This window comes from Aethalodelphis obliquidens, unplaced genomic scaffold (genome assembly GCF_003676395.1).
Source record: "Aethalodelphis obliquidens isolate GAN/ISIS:26980383/991018 unplaced genomic scaffold, ASM367639v1 scaffold27, whole genome shotgun sequence".
NCBI classification, from domain to species: Eukaryota; Metazoa; Chordata; class Mammalia; order Artiodactyla; family Delphinidae; genus Aethalodelphis; species Aethalodelphis obliquidens.
In genome coordinates, this window is record NW_020837971.1 from 10,552,216 (window position 1) to 10,577,028 (window position 24,813).

Consider the following 24,813-nt stretch of genomic DNA (forward strand, 5'->3'; position numbering starts at 1 on the left):
CTCTGGTTCTGAGTCTTCCCTCTCATCTAAATTTAATTGCTAATCAAGTATGTTCTTTTTCCCTCTAAAATATATCACTAATGTGATCCAAACTTGCCATTACAAAGTGGTTCTCATCTAGATATTACAGCTACAGGTTTTAGAATTATCTAGTTATAAAACTACTCTCATATAAATATTGCTACTAGATATATTAGACTTATGCATATACCGCCTGAAATTGTAAAGGCAAAATTACACACCACAGAGTTTCTTTCAAAACTTGCCTTTCAAAAAAAGGTTTCCTTACATTCTAGTAGAAAGAGACCTCTCTTAGGTATAATAGTAAATATTGTTAAGATCTGTAGGATAGGAAGGCAGAGCTGTCCCTGGAGACTAGGGACTCCCTGATGGCTGGCTTGGGTCCACGTTCCCCAGTAGCCTTGCCAAACCTTCCGTAGAGGTTGAGGCAGTCTGGAGGGCTTCCGCCCCAGCTTTCCGCCCCTCTTCCCTCTCTGTCATGGTTCTCCCAGCCCTGTTCACCTCCTGCCTCACTCTCTCTCACAGGTGTTTCCTCTAATAGGGTCCACATTTCATTTAATTCCATTTTGGTGCCTGCTTCTCTGAGCACCCAGACTAACACACATGTAAGCAATAAAACAGTTTTCACGTCTGCGTGTCTACCTGGCTTAAATCCATACTATTGATACATTCAATCTCTCTCTCTCTCTCTCTTTCATAATGTTTGTAGTATCTTCTAATTATAAAAGCAACACATGTTCATTAGACAAAATACAACACAGCATTTATGGCTTGTATTCTTTTGTGCCTCATTTTTCTTCCTGATCCTGAGAACCCAATAACAGTGGAAAATTATTTGGGTCATAAAAATCTGTCCTCCCCTGGCATGCCTTGGGAGCCGCATTCGAAAGTCCATCCTCACAAGTTATTGACAAAATAAACTAGTCATTCATTCCCCAGCTGCCTGGAGTGTGGAGAATGTTGCCAGCAGAGGGCTCACAGATGAAGAGAGACATCTAGTCCCCAGCTAAAATTTATAAAAGTTACGAGAAGGAGAAGATAATTTTAGTAAGGAGCTGGAAAATCAGCACTTTGATACACCTATGGGCCAAGCATCCTGGAGGGTTACTGACAATAGGATCAAGAACTTCCCTTGCTGGGCATACTCCTTGGCCCAGCAATGCCACTTCAATGAACTTATCCCCCAGAACTAATTAAGGATGTACACAGATATTAGCTACCAAGCTGTTTATTCAGTTATTCAGTACATTCAGTTAAGAAACAACCTAAATCCCTAATTACATGAGGGGCTGTTGAGTAATGCTCACCGCGGAATACCTCGTGGCCATTATAATAAATAAGCTGGCCTGGGCTTTATTGACATGAGAGCTACTTCATATAAAGGGCCGACTGACGGTTATGAAACAGTATGTATAATAGGCTTCTAATTTTTTTTTCATCATTATATAAACGCATAGAGGGAGATGGTGGACTGCGAGAGGAGTGACCGTCAGGAAGAGGGGAATTTGGACACAGACACCCGGACGAGCGCCACGTGACCGCTGAGGCACAGATGGGAGTTACCCTGCCTGAAGCCGAGGAATGCCCGGCATTGCTAGCAACCAGCAGAAGCCAGGGGGAAAGTATTTGGTAACCAAACTGATGGAATTTGAAAGAACTGGGAGTTTTCTGAAGAAGGTGTCTTCATCAAGAGGACAGGGTGGTGGAATCGAAATACCGTGGGCTCGCCCCCCTCTCACGAGCCACCCGCATCGCAACTAACTGCCGAACAATCATTGATAGCAAAGACTGGAACCTACCAAAAATGATATGCTACATCCAAAGACACAAAGAAGAAACCCAACGAGATGGCAGGAGGGGCGCACTCGCGATATAATCAAATCCCATACCCCCAGGTGGGCTACCCACAAACTGGAGAACAATTATATCGCAGAAGCTCTCCCACAGGAGTGAGAGCTCTGAGCCCCATGCCAGGCTCCCCAGCCTGGGGGTCTGGCCTCGGGAGGAGGCGCCCCCAGAGCATTTGGCTTTGAAGGCCAGCGGGGCTTGCGTGCAGGAGCCACGCAGGGCCGGGGGGAACAGAGACTCCTCCACTCGCACACAAGGTTTCACGTGCACCGGGACCCAGGGCAAAGCAAAGCCTGGGCCAGACCTACCTGCGGGTCCTGGAGGGTCTCCGGGCGAGGCGGGGGTCGGCTGTGGCTCACTGTGGGAGCGAGGGCACTGGAGGCGCAGGTCCTGGGGGAATAGTCCTCCGCGTGAGCGCTCCTGGAGGCGGCCATTTTGGTTTGGGTTTTTTTTTTTTTTTGGCCCTGCCGTGCTGCATGTGGGATCTTAGTTCCCTGACCAGGACCCGCACCCCCTGCGTTGGAAGAGCAGAGTCTGAATCACTGGACTACCAGGGAAGTCCCTGGAGGATACCATGGGGGCACCAAGAGCCGGCCCTGGCAGGTTCCAGGGCTAGGGCGCCTCAGGCCAAACAAGCAACAGGGCGGGAACGCAGCCCCACCCATCAGCGGACAGGCTGAGCCCACACCCACCTCTAGGCATGGCCCTGCCCACCAGAGGGCCAAGACCCACCGGTGGGCAGGCACCGCCCCACCCACCAGGAAGTCTGCGCAAGCCACTTAGACTAGCAGGCGGCAGACACCAGAAGCGAAGAAGCCACGATCCAGCAGCCTGCGGAATCGAGTCTGAAAACGCAGATTGGAACCTACCCTGGGACCAGCTGGTCCGTGAACCTTGGGCGACAAGAGGGGAGTGTACTTGCTGGGACACATAGGACGTCCCCGACAGAGGGCCACTTCTCCAAGGTCAAGAAACGTAACTAACCTTCCACATATATAAAAATATAAATAGAAATTTAGACAAAATGAGAGGAATATGTTCCAGAGGAACAAGATAAAACCCCAGAAGAACAACTAAGTGACGTGGAGATAGGCAATCTACCCGAGAAAGAGTTCAGAGTAACAATCGTAAAGATGATACAAGAGGGAAGAGATATGGGAACATATGTATATATATAACTGGTTCATTTTGTTGTAAAGCAGAAACTAACACCATTGTAAAGCAATTATACTCCAATAAAGATGTTAAAAAATAAAAAAAAAGATGATACAAGAACTCGGGAAAAGAATGGACGTACAGAGCGAGTATTTATATAAATGCAGAGGAAACACCTGGAAAATTATATACCAAAATACTAACAGTGATAATCTCTGCAGAGTGGTGAGTGGGATTAGGTAGGATTTTAATTCCATTATTTTTTTATTTTATGTATTTATTGAATGCTTTATAGAAAATACATATTTACTGTATCATTGAAAGACCAACAAAAGTATTTTTAAAAATAAATGCCTCTAGTTGTCCTCAATTATGAAACTTGTTGATGAACATATTGCAAAATTGTTATTTTTTTCTGATTAAAGTAACCCAACTCTCGAATAATACCTATTTCGGAGATAGTACCACAGCCTTCCTCTCCATATATTTATATTTACCTCTCATATGTATCTAGGTGGAGAAAATATTTTAAGGGAGAAAAATAAATTCGTGGCTCTCACACAAAAGCCACTTCCACACTTGTTATATTACTTTCAGTGTGGGCTGCTGTTCATTTTCAACTTTTTTATAATAAATATCCAAACAGTGGCCTCGATCCTTTATCAATTAATCAAACTAATAAATGTGTCTAATTACGTTTTTGTGTGATATGCAGTATATGATTTCAGTTAAATATTCAAAGGAAACAGTGTTTAAGTTTGTAAAGTCATCTCCAAACTCTTATTATGTCGTTTTGCACTTTAAAAAAAAAGTTTTACAGAAGCCTTTTTTCTTCATTTCCACTGAGAGTTGTAACTCGCCTCCCCGCGCCCCCCTCCCCAGACTCCTACTATGCTAAGGAGGTAAGCTAGGGTACCAATGCCTTTTCATGGCCTTTCCTAGGTTTCTTTAATTTAGATGCTATGCCAAACACCTGTCTGGCTTTCCTTAAGGGCCAAAGCGGAGTATTTTATTGATACCCCTGTGTGGGTGGATCTATTGGATTCCTTCAATTCTGCTGCCCTGGGGTAGCGATGCAGGTGAAGTTACACTTTCAGGAGGAGATGGGTGCCCTTGCCAGCATCCTCATTAACGCTATTTCTCCATTTTCCCCTGGCTTACCCACACACCTCACTTCTGTGTCCTAATGGTTACAGAGATGAAATTTAAAAATCATGTGTGAATGCAACCTGTAACTTACCCCTTCTCTGAGAAGCAGGGACAATGGTACATCTAAAGGAGATTTTACTCTTAAGCTTTCAGATTGCTCCTCTACATTCTTGAATGCTGGATGAACAAGTGATTACAGTTGCTTTTTCCAAGTGCAGAGCTGGTGTGTGGCAAGGCTGCCATAGCAGGCTGGGGACCAGGGGCTTTGGATTCCGACCCTGCCACCTCAGACCCAAGGCACCCTTGGGAGCACCAGCAATCAGCAGAGAGACTGGGCATCAAGATACCTGGGACGTCCTGGGAAGAGATGAGCACCACACCCACGTGTGTGAGATGCTTGGGGTTGACTGATTGGTACCTAAATCATAAGAGGAGAAACAAACAGTTTCTGGTCCTACTTAAAGGGAACTGATAAACATTGTGCATATAAAATCAGAGCATCTCCACCATGGCATGGTAACTAGAAAACAAGGATCCAGACTTTGTCTGTCTGCCTTTCCCTTTTATTTATTTAACAATACTATTGTTTTCGTTTTTAGAGCTTCTAGCTAAAAACAGAGCAGAAAGGCTTCTTCGTAAAAACAAAGAACCAAAAACCAAACTCATTACAATTTTCCATATCCTACTTTTCTAGATTGTTCAAAAATCCCCTTTCATCACAAAAATTCTTCTGCTAACAGTAAACACATAAGATCTTTTAGACATTCATTCCTCTTGATTTCCTCCTTAGAAGCATTACATTTTCAATCACATTTTTAAAAATCGCTAACATCCTAACAACCAACTGAAATAAAACATATCGTTAAAAAAAATTGGGTGTTTTGTTTGTAGTACGGCATTTACTTTACAATGCACATATTAGGTCAAATTGTAAGAACAAAAGCATCTTTCCCCACGTGGAGCTCCCGCAGAGTATGCACATGGTTTATTCTCAACTCAATAAGCTCTTTCGACCAGCTTTCATATACCTTCCATACCAAAAGGCATACCTACCACTATGGCTTGTAGTGACTTAAAAAGAAAAATTGAAGCATATCATTAAGAAAAATGCTGCAAGACGTGTCTATGAAAAGGACTGCAGTTGTTAAGGCAAGGGGTGTACGGCCTTCTACAGGCTGCGTGGGTAATGCCTGGCCTCACCCTGAGAGGAAGTCCCCATTTTGGAAAGCAGTTAGCTCACACTCGTTTTGGGTTTGTTCTCTTTGGAGCACTCCTAGCTTTAATGTTCTTCTTGGGGCTGGCTGGTTTGGGGGCAGGCGGCTTCCCCTTGGGTTTCGGGGCGTTACTGCGGCTGGTGCGCCCCGCCGTGCGCTTCTTGTCCTGGATTGTCCTCTGTTGTTCCTGCAGCCTCTCTTCCCACTGCTGGGAGGCAACGTGTACACATGACTGTCAAGTACATCTCACCCCTTTATGCTCTTAAACTAATATCCAAAATAATGCAGACTTTCACTGTAATATATTCATCAAGACATCCAAGATTATAATAGCTACTCTACCCTACGATGGTGAGCGTGTATCCTGTACCAGATGCTTTGGAAAGCGCTGAGTATATGGTGACATCTTGACAAGCAATCATTTCGTTGAAACAACAGCGCTTCTAGGTGGACACCATTGTCGTGACCCGGAAACAAGCACAGTGATATTATTTGCAGAAAGTCACACAGCCGACAAATGTCAGAGCTGGAATTCAAATTCACCAGTCTGACTCCAGAGCCCAAGGCCCTAACTCATGCAACTTTTCCCATAGGCCCTCTCATGCAACTTTCCTATACAGCGAAGCCTTCTAAAAAACGTTTTACCAAGGCTAAAATCAGAAATTTTTCCAGCTACACTAGAAAGTCAGGGTTTCTTATCACACTTATGGGTTCACCTAACTCTCTTACATCCAAAGGAAGGTAGAAGCTCCACCCACAAGCAGTAATCCACTCAAGTGTTAGCTACCCAGAGCCAATGAGAAATGAGTCATTCTAGATATTCAAGTCTCCTTGATAGAAAAGGATTTACTCTTTAAATATGAAAATGTGTAAGAAAAAAATGAAAAAGTGAGTCCACTTGAATAGACATTACTTTTCATTATAACACATAAGTCCCTACTTTGTTAGAGTATATTTCAATTAGCAAAATATTTGAACATGACCATAGGCCAGGCAGGGGAAATACAGTGAAATGAAAAACACCGTCCCCACCCTCCTAGGGCACAACTCTAGTCTGTTCTAAAATAATAAACTGTATGTTGTTACTGTATGTTGTTATTACATGATTATATTTTCATATTCTTAAGTTGGAGTATTTGCTGTCAACGTGAATGACCCAAACAGCTATGATTCTTGAAAGCTTTCTTTCCTCTCAACAATGTCAGGTTTTTATGGTAGCCTTGCTTTCTAGATCAAGTCATCTAATCTACTGCAGTTTGGGGAACCAGATAACCAATCTTGCTAGAATTTTCTGTCCAGTAAGACCAAGCGTGCTCCTGAGCAGCTCATGAATGTTTAGCTCAGATGCAAGAGCAGTGTTTGGGTCTGTTATTCAGAAATGCACTCAGTAGGACAGGCTGTGTTGAAACTACCTTCTCCAAAAATCAGTATTAATATACACTCTCCCCTTGCCCAGGACTTTTTATTCCTGCAAAGTAAGAGAACACAGGCAGTAGCAGTATCTTTTGTGAATGTGGAAACACAAATTCTCCTGCATATATCTAAATATATTTTCAGGAGAAGGGATGCTTTAAAAATTCCATCCCAATGACCTGATTTATTTAGTTCTGGAATGATTTCACATGTCTGGGCAAAAAATTATTCTAACTCCTCTGAGTTGCCAATATTTCTATGATGTTGCTACTAAAATTATGGGTCTGGCCACAAAAGTATTACTCTGTGTATATGATTTATTTTGACAAAAGTCTTAAAATTATTTTAAATACAGGGAAAGATTCTGCTTTATAGAGTGATAGGGTGATTTTTAAAACTAGGTATTCACACCCCTACATGTATATGTCTGTATTAATCCCACTGGATATTAATTCTGTTCAAGTATTTGACTGTTTGCTAAAACAACCAAAAAACGAATTTAATCTGGAAATAACCAGTAGATCAGTATTGAATGCAACCAAATCACCTTTGAAGCTAAAGAGAAATTTATGGTAGAAACTCCAAGTGAGAAAAATTATTCTCTCAACTACCTATTCAAAAGACAAATACTGCTGCTATTGTCGGCTCCTATGATAGCCTGGAGCTGAAAGAATGTGAAGAATTCCCCAATTCTATAGAATTTCTTTACATGCATTCAAATCCATATTCCTAGTATTGCTAATTATACTTACTATGGATCTTTTACTAAGTTGATCTCTCCATTTTTCAACTAAACAATTTTCAAGAAGCATCATCCTGAAAAAAAGTAATTTATCTTAATAAGCAATACTTATTATGAAAGTAAGAAGTTCAAAAATACAAAAAATTGTAAAAAACAAAATTCTTCACTGTTAACCCCACAATTCCCCATTTATATTTTATTGATATTTCATTTCATTCTTCCTTGTACCTATATATATTTTTAGATCACACTGTATATTTCCTTTTAGCATTGTATGCATTTTCTGATATAATTGAATAATTCAAAAAATATAACTTTCATAACCATATAAATTATAACTATGGATAGCCATAATATATTTAACTATTTCTCCACTGTCGAACCTCCTCTTTTGCTTAGCTATTATTATTAGCATTGCATTGAATATCGCTAGCGTGCACTGGCTAGTTATATCCTTAAGATAGATTTCCGAATGTAGAAATCTGGGTCAGAGTATGTATTTTTTTCTTAAGGTTTTCAATGTATAGTGCTAAATTATTTTCAAAATGGCTGAACTTTCATTTAATTCACCAACACTAAGACTAGGTAAAAATGGAATCTTGTTTTTATTTGGGCTGCAGAATTAGGAGATAAATATTTTAATGTTTATTGACTACTTGTACTTCTGCAACTTTGTATAGATTTACAGATGTACACGTATTTCTATATTGTAGTCTTAATGTTTTAAATATTCATTTATATGAACTTTTTATAGAGTAAGATTACTATTCTTTTGTCATACCTGTTGCAAGTACTTTTTGTCTTTCTCTTTTTGATTTTTATGTACACAATAGTGTCATCAAATATGTGCATTGACATTTTCCCTCGTAATTTCTTACATTACTTTTATGTTTACAAACCACTTTGCTTTTCAGATAGCATACATTTATTTACCGACCTTTATCCTTTTTGATTAGGTTTTTAAACTAGTTACCTCTTTAACCCATTTGAAATTTATTTTAGAGTACAAAGTGAAAATGCATACTATTTTTCCAAGTAAAGCTATTTGCAACATTTAGTAAATAATAGTTTCATTTCTATTGATTTGCCATATTTCCTTCATGATACAAGTTCTTGTATGAATTATAATCTGTTGCAAGACTTTTTCCTCTGCTCTATTTATCTACACATCTACTGTTGCTCCGCATGGTTTGACCTAGCTTTATCCTACTCTTGTTGTCTCATAAGGCACATTTCCTCTCATCCCTCTTATTTTCAGAACCTCCTTTACATGCCCTTACCAGTTTATTCTTCCAAATGATCATTAGCATTATTTGTGAAGACATAAATCTCAATCATCCAGAAAATTTTTACTAGGATTTTGATCAGAATTACACTGTCTATAAATTAATGGGAAAATGACACGAAGGCTGTTATTTAACTCATGTATAATCCATTCACCTGTGCAGAGACCCGGCACATCCCCAGAACTGCTTCTAGTACTGGAGCGGATGCAAAAGTCATACAAGAGACCAGCCCAGAAATATTCATTCAACATTCATTCACTCAATGTCTTTAGAAAGACAAGATATAAGCCGCAAAACAGCTTTAAAACCAAGAACGCAAGGAATTTTGAAGAGGGTACTAAGTACTGATAGACTCCAGAACAAGAAAGCATTCAAGTGAAGTCAGTTTCAAAAGGTGTTTTTTTTGTTTTTGTTTTTTTCAGAAATAGAATCTTGAGCTGTATCCAGAAGAAACAGGTGAGCATTATTAATGGCAGAGAATCAAAGGGAAGACTTTTTATATAAAGATTAGTAGTTCTGCTGGAGAAATAGATTGCAGCAAGTTATGGGACTCAGTCTGGAACCTGCACTGAAGTGTTTGGTTTTTATATTTTAAGGACTTGTTATATTATAAGGATAAATAAAAAGATGCTAAGGAAAGATGTGTGGGGAGACACCTTCAGCTAGAGATATGCGTATAATTGATGTGTGTGAGTGTGCACGTGTGTGTACGTGTGTGTGTATGTAACACTCCAACCAACAAATGTTGTAAATTCAGTGTAAAGAAAATGTGTGGAAGGGTAGTCTCAAATGGCCATTTTCCTTTGATTTGTAAGTTATTAAAGAGACCTTAAGAAAATTCAGTATTTGCCACACTAAGATTGCTTTGAAAAGAATTGGTTTTACTCAAAGTAATATATTTGTCTATAAGTTTTTGAAATCAGGTAATGAATTCTGAAATTGATTTTTAAAGAGTCCACTCAAATATATTTCCATTTTTCCTTAATTCTATGAAGAATTAATTGATATTTAGGAGATACGATATCCTAACCAAGGCATCTATTCAAACTGATTTTTCAAAAAGCTAGAGCCGTTTTTTTTTCTTCCTTTTTAAACCACGATTAAGTGGAATTTTATGTTTTTCCTAGGCAGTGTGTAATTTTTTTCTGCCCGTCTGTGCCTACCGTGAGCGCCACTCATAACACATGATGAGAACATCTTGGTGGGGCAGGATGTGAGGACACTGGCAGGATGAATTCGTAATGAGTGGGACTTGAGTTCGAGGGATGGGTGATGAGGACTTGAAGATCTCTTTCACATCCACCACTGTAGTTACTTCATTACAGCCACTCCTCTGCACAGCTTTTATTTTGGCATGAATGACTGCAATTGAAAAATCGATATGTGTTATTGAAGCTTTGCAGAAAAATATGGAAGGTTTATTCCTGCCAACTCCTGAGTCTCTCTTAAAGAATCACTCCTGTAATTATGGTCATGTCCAAGCTGCCCGAATGCAGGCAAAAAAGCCCACACAATCGTGTGCTAAATGTAAGGCCTCGCATATTGTCAACAATGTCTTAAAAGTTCTGAATCATGCTGCAAGACGGAAAAGTAAATTCACAAGCAGGCTTAGTCTGGGATCTGTCTTTGTGTCAGTGACTGCTCCACAATGGACCACAGATAGGGTTTGAATAGAGAATCCCATGGATCCTTCTCAGCCCTAAATTTCTATAATTCTACGATTAGGGGTTTTTTGGGGGCCAGAAACATATCAGGAAATTTAGTTACATAGAATGTCGATAAAATTTTATAGAAACAATACTTGCTTCTACTCTGTCATGTAATGATTTGAAGTGAGAATCATATATTCTCAGATTCAGAAGCCACCTGAAAGTTTGTATGGTTCAATCACCCATCTGCTGCTTGAACTCGCTCTGCTCCAGAGGAAGTTATTACAGTCATAACATTTTTGTACCGGAAGGAGTCTCTGAAGACTACTGTTCTCAATCCTTTAATTTCCCAAACTGCCCAAGCAGGGTCCATGGTGGGTAGAGGTAGAACTGTTATTACAGATGGCTGGTAATATCACTGTCTCTGATCCTGCTTTCAATTCTGACTCTTTTGGTCCCTTGCTATTACTGCCTGCAGTGGAGTTGTAATCAGCCGAGGGTGGCTCTGTCTTGGATTCCATCCTAGGAAGCTGGTTTATGAAGGAGCTAAAGAATGTAAATAGAAAATAGTTTCATTATCAAAGTGGTTCTGAAGCAATGATTCCCCAGAGAACAGCATGACAGTGAAACTCAGACTGGACAACTAAGTAAGGCTGGATAGTGTCAGATGAGGGACTTTGTGGGTCAGATTACGATGATATTTACATAGAACAGGTTTAAAATAACAACAACAAAAAGCTACTAGAAAAGATAGTGTACTTTTTTTTTGGTTGAATTATGCACTTCGGCTATGTGTGATTCTAAAATCCGACAACCTAAATAAGAGGTTATTTTTTCAGACTTTTATAGTGCCATGGTCTTCCTGCTTTTATGTGGGTTGTATAATATAAAGGTTCTTATGATATAAAATTTCAGTTTGAAATATGGAAAGCTGAGTTAGCAAATAAAATGAACAGTTTTCCCCAGTTTCTGTTGTTTCAGTAGAAATAATTTAAGAAATGCAAAAAAAAAAAAACCCCAGAAAATAGCCCAAAAAGATATTTTAAAGGAACACATTTTTAATTAAATTTACTTTCAAATGATGATAGCAGAATTAAATTTGCTGAAAACATTCAAAGTAGCATGATTGACTTATTCTCTGAAGAAAGTGCTGTATGGGTCTTTCAAATAAGAGAAGAGGGCATTTAAGCTATGCCGATACTTACAGCCACAGGGTCTTGTGATTAACATATTCCCACAATTTCTTTAAGGTGTTTAATATTTGTAGCTATTTATAGGTTAAAAGATACATGTGCAGATCTTAATTCCTGGGTCTCTGGGCCTCAGGTCAAATCCATGGATCCTTCCTGCAGCAGTGAAATCCTGAGAAAAGTGAGGTGCTCTCCCGGCTGACAGCACTTCTCACCAGGACGTGTAGGATGTGGAATCGCACTAATTCACACCACCGTTCTCACCTGGGTGCTTTACCCAGAAAAGCAAGATGTTTTTACAGTTGTTATTGTGCCACCTAGAGCCCACATGATTAACTAGAAAAATCCCTCTTCGTCACTTCATGACTAGCAGACCTGGCTTTGTCATGTGCCAAGTCCCCAACCCAATGGTTTCAGCAGATGATTTACCGTAACTGTAGTTTTTGCTCAGGTACGTCGCCAGGGTCGGCTTCACCTTTTTGCACTTGCACCGGTCTGAAGAAGACAAAAGAGAGACCAAAAATTGAAAAAAAAGATTCAGAAATCACTCTGGGGAGAAGAAAGAGAGGGAGCCTTGAGGACAAAGAACTCACCAGGGCTTAGGCGTTTACAGTCGATGTCAAGAGGCCTTTCCTGTACCATCATGTCTGGAGTGATGTCTATCCACTTAACGTCTGAAACACACACAGGGCCACATGGGTGTGGTCAGTGATTTGGTCTGTTCACCCAGCTGGAATAAGGAATCATCTGGAGACACTGACAACACAGCAGTGCACACACACACACACACACACACACACACACACAAATCCTGAATGGTAAAAATTGTATGTGATTGTCAACTACTTCTTTCATATAGACTCTCTGGGCTTAGGAAAGAAGACTTGGCTGGGACTGCTTATCCAGAACAAATTGGTGTGAAGGCACGTCCATTTAAACTGGCTGATACATACAGTCAACCTGGATAAATTACATCCTTCCGCCCCAAACCTATTTTAAAATGTTGATTTTTCAAGTTGACAGTTTACACTAATCAGAATAATCCAAATATTTCCAAATCCCCACCTCACATTTTGCAGAAACAGTCCATAGGTACCCCAAACAAGCATAGCCCTGTATCATTTCTATAATTTAAGCAATGAATATGTTTTTTCTAAAACTCTGCATTAGAGAGGAGTTTCGATTTTTCCTCTTCATTTTACTTCTTCTCCTCCACGTTTTGGGCAATGCTCTGAGGTATAACTTCAGAAACTACACTAAAGCAACACCATAGTTTCTTTAAATGTGCAGCAACCTGGGTTAGGCATAAAAGGAGGCAAAAATATACTTAGGTTTTATTTCAAGAAGTGGATTTAAACCTGCTCCTTCTTCCTAGAAAAGCAGGAAAAAAGACCAAAGAGAAAAGAAGGAAGTGGTGGTTGGGCTCGAGTTGACTAAGATGCCACAGAGGTTGGCCCTGGGTCAAAGACCATGAAACAGATGTCACAGTTTTCCAGGGCAACTAAATTTACAAACTGCACTCCTGGTGGGGAGTGAGAACTAGTACTGTTTTTTCAGAAGAGCTTTCAAGAGCTAACATTAAATGAAGAATCCTGGTGGGAATATTTTAATAATTAAATGATAACACGTGAAGTACTTAAAGCTGGCTCAGATCCACCTTAAACCCTATATGCTTGTTTGCTACTGCTACTATCTTATTTTATTACTATAAAGGAAAATGTCCCCAATGGTCCCCTATCTAAGCAAAATCGCCCGCCCCTCCTTATGGGACATGGTGCTCCTTAGCTCCCAAAACTCCAGTAGAGAAAGCAGACTTTTCCCGAAATCAAGTCACAGCCCTTCCCACCTCCTCCAGCTCTCCTAAGTAGAATGGGGGGCTGCTCGACCACCCGCTGGCAGCTGTAGGTGTGGTCGTCGGGTTCTCACGTGGCAGCGACAGCCCAGGGTGCCTCGTCACCCCCCTCGGTCCTTCCCCGGGCCTCACCCTCCGGGAGGTCAGTGACGATGGCCTCGGGCGAGATGCACACGCCCCTGTCGTAGACAGGCAGCTCGTCGCAGGCCAGGCTCTCGGGCCAGCTGTGGTTGTACATCTTCATGAGGGGCTCGCAGTCGTCACGCGCGCGCTGGCACACCGACTTGCACGGCTTGATGGGGTCGTGCAGGAACTCCAGGGTGCAGATGGGCGCGTACATGGCGCAGAGGAAGAAGCGCAGCACGGCGCTGCAGTTCACGTCCACCAGCTCCTCGTACTGCTCGATGGCCAGGATGGCGTTCTCCTGCGTGCTGTGGTGCAGGTGGTTGGGCATCCGCGTGATGTTCCAGGGCATGTGCCGGCACATGGGGATGCGCACCGCCTCGCACGGCGCGCCGCGCACGCCCAGCGCCAGGCGCAGCCACAGGCAGAGCGCGGTCAGGATGGAGAGGAGCATGGCACTGCTCTCCCGCGCCGCCACCCCGACAGGCAGAACGGGCCCTTCTCTCCCCGTCCCCCTAGGCTTTCTCTCTCCCTTCCCGAAGGAGGAAGTCCTTTAGGGCACAGGGGATGTGCTCGTCCCAAACTCCCGTGGGCAGCAACGCTGGGCCGCGGGGGCCGGCTGGGAGTATACGCCGTCCGACGCGCACAGCACGAGTAGCACCAGCCCTCAGCCTCCGGGGCGTGAACCCGCCCTGGTAGCTCCAGCCCCCGGCCCGGCAGCTCCGAGCGCAGCCAGTCCCGGCCATTGCGGGACCTATTTATCCCGACACCTCCCCTGACGTGGGCTCGGGAACGCTCCCTTGGCAGCTGCAGGCGCGGCGCGGGCTCCCCCTCGGCCGCCCCACCCTCGGCCCTCTCTTGCAGAAGTGGTGACATCATCTCCTCCGGGCCGCAGCCCAGGGCTGGAATCCTGCATTCCCCCAAAGTCCGTCCTTTTTAGTCTGGCCAGTCCTTTTTCTCCAGACCAAGAAAAAGAGCCTCTGGCAGTCGTTTTGGACACCGGATCCAAGAAGGTACAAGAGAGGATTTCAAGAGAGGGAGGGACCGCCTTTCCAGTCAAAGCTGAACTTTGCGCCCTCTGCCTTATGGGTTCCCCAACTGTAGAGTTGGAGGGAAATGGGAACTTCTGCTGCTTTTAACTCGGAAACATACTTGCCTTCTCCAGTAGGGGGCATGAGAAGCGCTGAGCGGTGAGACTATTGTGCGGGACGGGGAGAGTGCAGCTGCAAAGGGAAGGACGCCCCCCTCCCAGCGCGAGTTGTATGGAATTTGTTTTTGTTGCTATTATTGTGGCTAGTAGACGTTACTTTGGGCTCAAGTTTTTCCAGAATGGCCTCTGATCTGTACCTGCTCCAGGAACAGAACTGCCTGAAGGTGTAACAGCATCTTCCAGTTTGAGAACGTCTTCCATCCACCAACATCCCCTTTTCCTTCTCCTGACTCCCTATTCTTCTCTCCAACGTGAATGAAAGCAGAAAACATAGAAGACTTTGGATACCACAATTTGAAAGATTTTTTTTTCCCTCCTTCATGCCAAGTGATTTCCAACCCAGCAGTCTAACATTTTGATTTTTGATTTGCTTGGAAACTGTTATTTAAATGAAGTAAGAAGCTGTGTACCATGGAGAACAATGATGTATGTTTTGTTTTCTCTTTTATTTTTATTAGAAAGAGGTAGTAGAATCCACTGCTGGCTCAGCTATCCACAGAAAAGGGAGGCTTTATTGTTCCAAGTGTACATCAATCTTCAGGCAGTAAGATTTCTGGTATATGATATTTTCTTAGGGCATTAGAATATGAAAACATGTTATCTGAATGTTAATCTTTAAAAACATGATTTAACTGGAAATCTGAACTTGAGGCAGACAGATTTTTTTGTCTCTAAAGCTTAGATCCACAAAGTTAGTTTAGTTTTGACCCTGATCAGGACTGAGGATTAAAATAGCCCAGGAAAGGAAAAGCACAACTGACATTTACTGAGCATGTACAATGGGCTCGGAGTAGTGCTAAGTGCTTTAAATGCATGATCTTATTTTTTTTTTTTCCCCAGGAACGTGAATCAAACACGGTAGGCTGAAAGGGTAAATGAGACAAATACATTTCAGGATTCACCCAAGGAGTCCAATTCTATTTTGTGGGAAGGCCGGGGTGACCAAATACAGGCAGGTCAATCTAGAGAGGTATTCCAGTTTTCTGTAGAACAGATCTCAAGCTTCAAAAATGCCAACTCAGGCTAGTGAAATATCGAGCGATGGGGATAGCCCAGATGAGATCTCAAGCCATTTTCAGCAGTAAACTCCAGTAGGTATAAATGCCTGGCTTAGTGAAAAAGATTTTCAGCCCAAGTTCCTACCAGGGAAGAAGATACAGTTTTGAGAGAGCTGGACTCCCTGTCCTTTTCCTGGAGTTAGTTGAGGAGGGCAAACCTGGGGAGGACTCAAACTTCTGCAGCCAGTTTGAACCTGCTGCATTAGTTTAGTTATGCAAGTACCAAATCGCGACATTTCAGGTGCTTCCCTCATGTTCGCAGATGGCATGTCCTTTACGAAAGGGAGAGGAGAAGTTAAGAACCCTTCTCCATAAAGCTCTTTGCTTATCCCATTAGGTCTGTTGGTAGTCTGGCCTTAGCGTTTCTAGGAGAGGGTGGCAGTGTTGAGGGATTCATCCGGAGAGTCTGTCAACCAGTCTCCATCTTCTTGCCCGGCTTTAGCACTCAATCCATTACCTCATACTTGACATTGATTTGCCAAAAGCTCACGTAACTGGGGAAGTTCCCCTGGTCAGTGGCTTCTCTCTGGTAGCTCCTTTTCAGTCTCCTCCAGGGACTGTTTCTCTGCCCATCCTTTCAATGTCTGGAGTTCTCTAGGGCTCCATCCTCAGCCTTCTTCTCACTCTCTACACTCCCTGCCGCTCCAGGTTGGCTCAACCTCGGCACTGCTGACAGTGGGGCTGGATAATTCTTTACTGGGTGAGTGGTGGTGGTACTGGGGGCTGTCCTGCACATTGTGCAGTAGTATCTCTGGTCTCCTCCCACTAGATGCCAGGGGCAGCTTACCCCCTACCCCACTGTGATAATCAATAAGGTCTCTAGATATTGTCAACTGCCCCCTGGGGGACAAAGTTGCCCTGGGTGGAAAACCACTGTGCTGCTCTCCTCTCTGGCTTCGGGGACCACCTAGATGTCAGTGGCTTCCCAATCCAGACCTCTAGGCCTGCTGGTCTCTGGAATTGTTTATCCAACTGTCCCCTGGGAACTTCCACCTGTATATCCCACAGTCATCTCAAAATCAGCCAACCCTAAACTGAATTTATCTTCTCTCGCTCCAGCTGAACTCCCAGTGGTCCAAACCAGAAACCTCTTCCTCCGAGTCTAAATCCTTCTGTCTTGTTCCCAACTCTTCCACCCTCTGCATTTCTACAACCATGGCCTTAGCTCAGACAGCAGCTCTCGTCTGGATTGCAACAGTATCTTCCTCCTTCTCCCTGCCCTCTGCCTTGCCCTGCCATCCTCCACACTGACCTGGAGGAGCTTCCTAAGGCATATCCCTGATGATGCTCTCCCTAGCTTTACATTTATGGATGGCTCCAACAGCCCCGGTATTAATAACTAATCCTTAAAATGGTTTTCAAGGCCTTGAGTGATCTGGCTCCGGACTGTCTTCTGCTTCATACTTGAACCCAAATATCACACTCATTTTCTCTCGTCGCCGCGCTGACTCTCATACAGGAACGCTCTCTTCCACTTTCACCTGCCTCATGCTTCTTCATCCCTGAAAGGCAGATCTAGTGAAAAGACTCTATAAACTTGGAAAGCAAGGCTTTGTTTATGGTTTTTAAACGGTTGTTTTCTTTCTTCTTGATTCCATACTCTAGATCCTAACATTACACCAACATAAACCCAATTAACTTTCTTCTTGATGATCCTAAACTCCCAGACACATAAACCTCTAGGCTTGTGGTATTGTCAAGTGATGAGTGAGGGGAGCAGTCTCACCGCAAATGTGGCCTCCAGGCAATGTCCTTGAGTCCTCAGCCCAAGAGCAAGGGCCTATTTTCTAGTCCGCCAGGCTCTATACGGGGAGTGGGGGGCTGCCAAACGGCCATGATAAATGACTCGTGTCATTTCTTCAGGAAGGAACCCTTTTTTCCATTTTTAATTTGGAGTTAGCAGGTGGCAATTTTGATAAAGGGACAGGGTACCTGAGGCACAGCAAGTGCTGAGGCCCTGCTTTCCCGACCTTGACCTCGAGCTCGTCCCCCAGAGTTGGTTACCCGTTGAATACTCAAGTTAGCAGAGAAACATTTCCCTTCTCATCGCTCCCCCCCCCCCCCCCCTTTAAAACACGGATGCCCTTCAGGATGCTAGTGGCACCGCTGCCACTGCATTTCCTGTTGGCAGCAGAGAGCAAGTGAAAACAGAAGCTGCAGCGGGCAGCGGCCCGGGCACAAATAGCTCCCGCACGATTCACCGGAGCTTCCCCAGGGCCCAGGGCCCGGATCCCAGGCCTGATCCCCAGAGCCGTAGAGGCCGCCGCCGGGACCGGCAGCAACTTGGCCCAGACCGCACTCGGGCACAGTGCGAGAGAGCTCCGCGCTGCGCTTCTCTTGGGCTGCTCAGCGCCCCCTCGGGCTCGGGCTGGGCCTCGGGGGGCGGCGGGCGCGGCGGACGGCGATGCCGGGACGCGCTCTCCTCCGTGTGGCCCGCAGGGTCCTGGGCGCCTGGCTGCTGGGCGGCCTCTGGGTCTGGGCGCTGGGCGGCCTCTGCGGCCTGGGGGCGGCGGCGGCGGCTCCGGGGCCCGGGGCCGGGGACTCCCCGGGGTCTCAGCGCCCGTGCCAGGCGCCGCAGCAGTGGGAGGGGCGTCAGGTGCTGTACCGGCAGAGCACCGGGCGCTACAGCCGCGCCCTGCTCTCCTACGACGGGCTCAACCAACGCGTGCGGGTGCTGGACGAGAGGAAGGCGCTGATCCCCTGCAAGAGGTACGCGGGGCGCCAGGGCGCGGAGCGTGGGGTCGCGAGGCCCGGGGAGGGCGAGGTCGCGGGGTTTCCAGCCGCTCGCGGCGCTTCCCTCCTCTCCAAGACAAAGTTCGCCGAGAGGATCGCTTGGGGACAACACAGTCGGGGGCTGGGTGGCGGCTGGGCCCACCGGGGGCGGCCTGCTAGCGGGCACTCAGTGAGACCCCGCGGGGCGGTGGCCGGTGAAGAAATGACCTGCCGGGCGCTCCAGGCCCAGGTTCGCCCACGCTCAAAGGCTGCTGAGTCAGCCTCCTGGCTCCTGGTGCCCCCTTCAGCCTAGGGCGTGTCTTCTGCACTATCTCAGCTCTTCCAGGAACCATCTGCGAGGACGACAGGCAGATTTTTTTTTTTTTTTTCACATTTTAAAGGAATGTGACAACACTGCAAAAGGTGTGTGGAATCAGTTAAAAAAAAAATAAACTCATCACTGTGTCATAACCATTAAAATTTCGGTCTACTCCCTTACATTTTCTTTTAAGCAAGTTTTACATTCTGTAATCAAATATCCTATGTCTATCTTTTTTATATAACACGATCTCTTATGTGTTCTTATTTACCATTTTATTAGTTGGCCCCTACCTATTTTTAATGGCTGCACAATATTCCACAGAGGGGTTATGCTACAATGTTTTTTAACCACTGGTCTGATCATTCACCTTTCTGAATCTCATGTGACAAAGGACACTCTCTTTCTGAGACCTCAGCTTGCTTCTGACCTCTTTAAGACCTGATTTCTATTTTGGGATCACCACCTGTCCATTGACCCCCGTTCCTGTTTCTCTGTGTGTGTTCTTCCCAGGGTTATGCTGGCCTCTTCGTATGGCATTCGCATCATTAGGAGGTGCTATGTGAATGTCCATAGTTTAAGGCTCCAGTGGGCAGTAAGATATGGGGCAAATTCGATATCATTTTACCTAAAAGCATTTGCCCAAGTATTAGGCATCTTGAAGACAGTATGGAAGTGCCAGAACCCTTCAAAGGAGTATGTTCGAGAATGAAAACAGTGCATGATGACTGTAAACCATGAATGCTGAGGAGGGCTGGGGCAGCCGAGTCATCGTGGTGCACTGGGGGTATCTGTTCTCTTTCAAGAACATGACTGTTTTCTGTCAAGTGCTGAAGGTCTTTGTAATAATAATAGCAACAACCAACATTTGGGTACTTGTTATGTACCAGGCATGGTGCTGAAGATGTTCCACATACCATATGATTTAGTTTAAATCTCACAACAACTTGACAATGCAGGTTTTATGATCTCCAGTTTACAGACAGAGAATCTGGGGTTGAGGGAGATTAGACAGCTTTCTCAAGACCAAGAGCTGGGACTTGAGGAAACTGAGTGGATTCTGACATCTATGATGTAACAGGCTCTTGTCCGTTCATTCATTCTTTCAACGTGCATTTTTTCGTGTCAGGCATTTTGTATTCAGAGTGAGTCCTGGGCTTCAGGGAGGTCACGGTCTGGCGGTAGAGTCACGTCAGTAAGAATTCCCATACAGTGGGGTGAAGGATGAGCTGGGCACGAGAGCACCTCAGACAGGCACCTAACCCAGGCTTCCTGGAGGAGGTGGGACAGGAGCGAGTCCCAAAACCCCTGGACGAGCTGACCATTAGAGGGAACGAGGCATGGAGGGGAGACTGGTCCAGGGGGATGTGGGTGTATTCCAGGACATCCTGCCACAGGCAGGGCTGAGAATATTCCAAGAACTGCAGGCCAGTCACTATTAAGACTGAAGCATGGAGTATGGCGGGAGGTTGGGGACCCAGGGAAGGATATTTAAGCAGTGGAATGCCGTGATTGGATTTTATAAAGAAAACTGGTTGTATGGTCGAGAATAAAGAAAAACAAGAGAAGAAGCCGAAACATGACCTAGGAGATGTCTGTAGAGAGAGCCAGGTGAAAGACGGGGAGTGGCAATGGTGATGGTGAGAAGTGGACGCATTAGGGAAGTCTTGAGGATATTGAAGAGGCTTACTGAAGGAGGTGCAAATGACTAGACGCTATGCTGCAGGGTGATGAGGGGGAGGGAATAGTCATTTTTGGCTTCTGAAGCTTACAGTACTGATGGCATGAGTAGATGGGGATGCTGTTCGCTGAGATGGGGTTTGGTTTTCTGCACTTGTGATAAAGGGTCAAGCGCTACTCTTTGTGTTCGTTGTTGTGAAGCCTTTTATGATAGTGGCGTATTGATGAGTAGTCATGTTGAAGGTGGGCTGAGATGGCCCAAAGCACACTGCTGACACAGAGGAGTTTGGCCAGGACAAGGATAGGGTTCATGGCTGCCCCCGCTCCCACGCCCCAAGGTAGTATTTTCACAACGTAAGGGATTAGGCTCTAGAGTCAGATAAATCTGCCTCTGAATTCAGATTCCTAGTGTGGGTCTTTGGGTAAGTTACTAGATGGGAATACTACTAATGCCTAATGTATTGCTTTGTTGTGGGGATGAGTTCAAGTGTGAATAGCACATAGTGCACTGGTCTGACACATAGTACAAAAGGCGCTCAGCGTGCAGCCGCAGCTATCCCCGTGGCCACCGCCATCATCGCCATCCTGGTGAATGTACCATGGCCCAGAGACTCCCTGCCAGCCCTGTGGGCTCAGACAGTTGATCTGGCAGCACACTCAAGGGCCCTTCCTTTGGGAGCAGACTAGGAGCAAACAAGCTCAAATGTTACACTGGATATTTCAGTGAGTGCTGCGGCTGGCATGGGGGCCAGCATTCTCAAATCTGACTAGCTCATTCTCTCCCTGTAGGCAGACCTATGTGGAGAGCCAAATTCTAATCAGGAAGTTGTGAGCAAAGAGTTGGAGCAAATTCATGGAGTCTAATGACTGCCTGCTCTAGGCTAGGCCGTGTGCTCAATGTTGAGCTTTCCATCATGCATAAGACAGGCCAGCCCAGCGTAATCAGGCTAAGATAAAGTGACGCATCATTTTCACCAGAGTGGTGCTTGTCGCTGATTCTATGCTACCCCAATGCTGCTGGTCCAGACTCCCTCTGCTCTGCACGGGGCCTTGGAGGGTACTGCTCCGGTTGTCTTAGCAATCCTTCTTCTATGACTCCATGATCAATTAATATAGTCTTCAGATATGTGTATTATATCTTTAGTGGGGTCACAGCCAAATCTTGCTGGCCTAGAAGCTTTTTTGTCCCCCTGTGGTGATTTGTTTCTTTCTTTCTTTAACTCAAGTATAGTTGATTTACAATGTTGTGTTAGTTTCTTGTGTACAGCAAAGTGATTCCGTTATACATACATATATCCCTGCTCTTTTTCATATTCTTTCCCGTTATGGTTTATTACAGGACACTGAATATAGTTCCCTCTGTCCATGTGGTGATTTCTCATTTCTTTGCCCTGATCCGTCAAGTGTTGATTTCACAGTTTAGCTTTTAGAAGGCCATTTTATTCCCCATCTTTCCAATTTCTTGGCGAGGTTCTGTCTCACAGTTCCATCTCTGGCCCTAAGTCAGATGTAGAAAAGAATGTTTAGTGCATAAATGCGTTTTTAAGCTCTTTAAATGTAGATTTGTTGGAACAAACTCAGAAACTTTTTCAGGTATTAGCAGTCTGGCCAAGAAACCAGATGTTATTTGAAGAAAATATGGATGGGTTGTCTCTTCATATTTATTTATAAGTTGAGAAGTAGTTTTAGAATTGGATCAACTTCTTAAGATTTTTATTTTGCATCCAGTTAGTTATGGAAAGTCCCACTGATAGTTACTGTGGAATGACTAGGATTTTCCAGGCTTTCTTCTCCCTGAGATGATGGAAAAGATTAAATAACCTTACAAGCTTCAGATAAGACAAGCCTTAGCAGAGAATGGGAAATATTAGTAATTGATACTATTTCATTTTCTGGTTCCAACTGTCTTTCCTATAAACTCACAAGTATTACATTTGGAAGACTGAAGGAAAAGCAAGATTACTTTGTATTTCAGTAACATAGTGAACTTTATGGGAGAAGCAATGTAGATGCTGAATGAATTTTGTTAGGTAACCAGTAACTTACTGCTCCCATTTACAAGATGGTGGATTGGGAGTTGGAATTAATGAAGCAGAGCGAGCAGAGAAGCGTTAAGAGGACATGCATTGGTAAATTAGGAATATGTCTTAGAAGACTGTTCAATCCTACATGTTTGGGGATTTTTTTTTTTTTTTTTGGTAAAAGACTAAAAAAATATGTCTTAAATAGAGTGACAAGTGGGTTCTTATTCAAATACTGATTAGTTCATCTCTGTCTCAATTTTTCCAGACCATTCTGTTTCTTGGAGAACAGAATATAATTTCTCTATTCTTAGAGAAAACCACCTAGTGTAGTGGAGAGAGCATGGACATCCATTTAGACAGTCGTGGGATGCCAAACATGGCTTCTAATCCTGGCTTCACCTCCACAAGGTCCCTTGCTTCTCAGAACGTCAATGTTTTTCATCTTTTAATTTGATTTTAATGATATCTACAATGTTTTGTTTTGTTTTTTTTTGCGGTACACGGGCCTCTCACTGTCGTGGCCTCTCCCGTTGCAGAGCACAGGCTCCGGACGCGCAGGCTCAGCAGCCATGGCTTACGGGCCTAGCCGCTCCGCGGCATGTGGGATCCTCCTGGACCGGGGCACGAACCCGTGTCCCCTGCATCGGCAGGCGGACTCTCAACCACTGCGCCACCAGGGAAACCCTACAACGTTTATACTAAATAATGTTTAGGACTTCTTCCTTAAAAGCTAGGTACAGATAAGATTAGATGATACCGTGAGAGCACTCCTTGTACTTTTATTATATTAGGCTGATTCCTGTTTCTACCAAGATGCAATGAACTTGACATAAATTCTAAATGTTTTCTCAACTTGTCCCCTTGTGTAGACAATTCAGAGTTCTTTTTCTTCCTTCTTTTCACCTAAGCTTGTGTTCGTGGGTAGAGAAGAGCAAGGCTGTCTTTAAACGCTTTGGCTCCAAACTCAGAAGGCTGTCCTCTCCATGGAGCCTCCCTACACTAAGGGGTTGAATAGGACTGCTTACAGAAGTGCCCCTCCAAGGATCTGCTGTGGAAGATTAATTCCAAGGGGTGTTATCACACCAGGCAACTTCGACAATCATATGTGTTTGAGAATCAGGATTAGGTTTTTTGTCCTCCAAATATACAATTTTATTTTGAAACTATCTCCCACTTACAGAAAAGTTGTAGTTCTGGTCCATAGCCATTTTTTCCCCTGAATCATTTGAGAGTGAGTTGCCAACTTGATATTCCCACGACCCCCAATACTTCAGTGTATATTTCTTACAAACAGGGCCATTGACCTGCATAACTGCAACACAACCATACAAATCAGGAAATTAACATGCATTCATTTCTACCATCTGAAATTCAGGTCTCGTTCAAATTTTTCCACTTGTGCTTTTTATGTTCTTACAGCAGAAGGACCCAGTTTATATTCAAGCATTGCATGTAAATGTTGTGTCTTTTTAGTCTCTTTCTGTCTGGAACAGTTCCTCATTCTTTCTTGCACTTCAATACAGGCCAGTTATTTGGTAGAATGTTCCTTGATTTGGGTTTGTCTGATGTTTCCTCATAATTAGATTCAAGTTATTCACTTACAGTAGGAACGGTAGGACTGTCACATCTGGATGTTTACTTTGATGACTTGATTACTGATGTCTGCATGGTTTCTTCAGTGTGAAGTGACACTTTTATACTTTGTAATTCATAAGTGTTTTATAGGGAGAGATTTTAGGACCATGTACATATCCCATTCTTCATTGAAGTTTCAAGTTATTCATTTGTTTTTATCAGCATGGACGCTAGGATTCTCATTGAATTGCATTTGCTCTCATTGTTTATTTGATGTTCAAATTGTCCCAGATTGGGCCAGTGGGAACCTCTTCAAGTTGGCTTCTATGTTCTTTTGACAGGTCTCCCTTAGTCTTTGAGCACTTCCTTGCTTTCTGGCAAGATATTCCAAGATCATCTGTACTTTCCCTGCCAGAGTCTTGGAATAAGCCATTTCTCAAGAAGCTCTGGTTACTTTCACTGGAGAATAATATTTGGAAGCCTAGGTCCTGGTCTAGTTGTGCTCATGGCTCTTGGATGGCACTGCTTCCAGGCCCCTTCACTGGACAAAGCAAGATGATGTAGGTTTGAATGCATACATACATATGCACGTA

The 24,813-nt window shown here is 44.0% G+C and overlaps 3 protein-coding genes across 4 annotated transcripts in view; 1 reads left to right on the forward strand and 2 right to left on the reverse strand.

Moving 5' to 3' along the window:
* The window catches only part of PNPLA8 (patatin like domain 8, phospholipase A2), a 134,591-nt gene extending 132,081 nt beyond the window's left edge, over positions 1–2,510 (reverse strand). Inside the window, exon 1 of one of the 2 annotated variants that reach the window (XM_027123941.1) lies at positions 2,178–2,510. The gene's annotated coding sequence lies outside the window, so the exon portion shown is untranslated. The remainder of the gene's footprint in view (positions 1–2,177) is intronic. The other variant, XM_027123942.1, reaches the window with a different exon arrangement.
* Positions 2,511–5,052: 2,542 nt separating this feature from the next.
* On the reverse strand, positions 5,053–15,262 carry SFRP4 (secreted frizzled related protein 4). Its single transcript, XM_027123947.1, has 6 exons — positions 13,652–15,262; positions 12,261–12,341; positions 12,097–12,162; positions 9,992–10,190; positions 7,553–7,616; positions 5,053–5,595 (listed from the first exon to the last, which is right to left on the reverse strand). The coding sequence occupies exons 1-6, from the start codon at positions 14,094–14,096 to the stop codon at positions 5,410–5,412; spliced, it is 1,041 nt and encodes a 346-aa protein (XP_026979748.1). The 5' UTR covers positions 14,097–15,262; the 3' UTR covers positions 5,053–5,409.
* Positions 15,263–17,989: 2,727 nt separating this feature from the next.
* Positions 17,990–24,813, forward strand: part of EPDR1 (ependymin related 1) — a 34,482-nt gene continuing 27,658 nt past the window's right edge. The window contains 3 exon segments of the mRNA XM_027123948.1: positions 17,990–18,038; positions 18,041–18,124; positions 18,127–18,619. Coding sequence (XP_026979749.1) covers positions 17,990–18,038; positions 18,041–18,124; positions 18,127–18,619 — 626 coding nt within the window.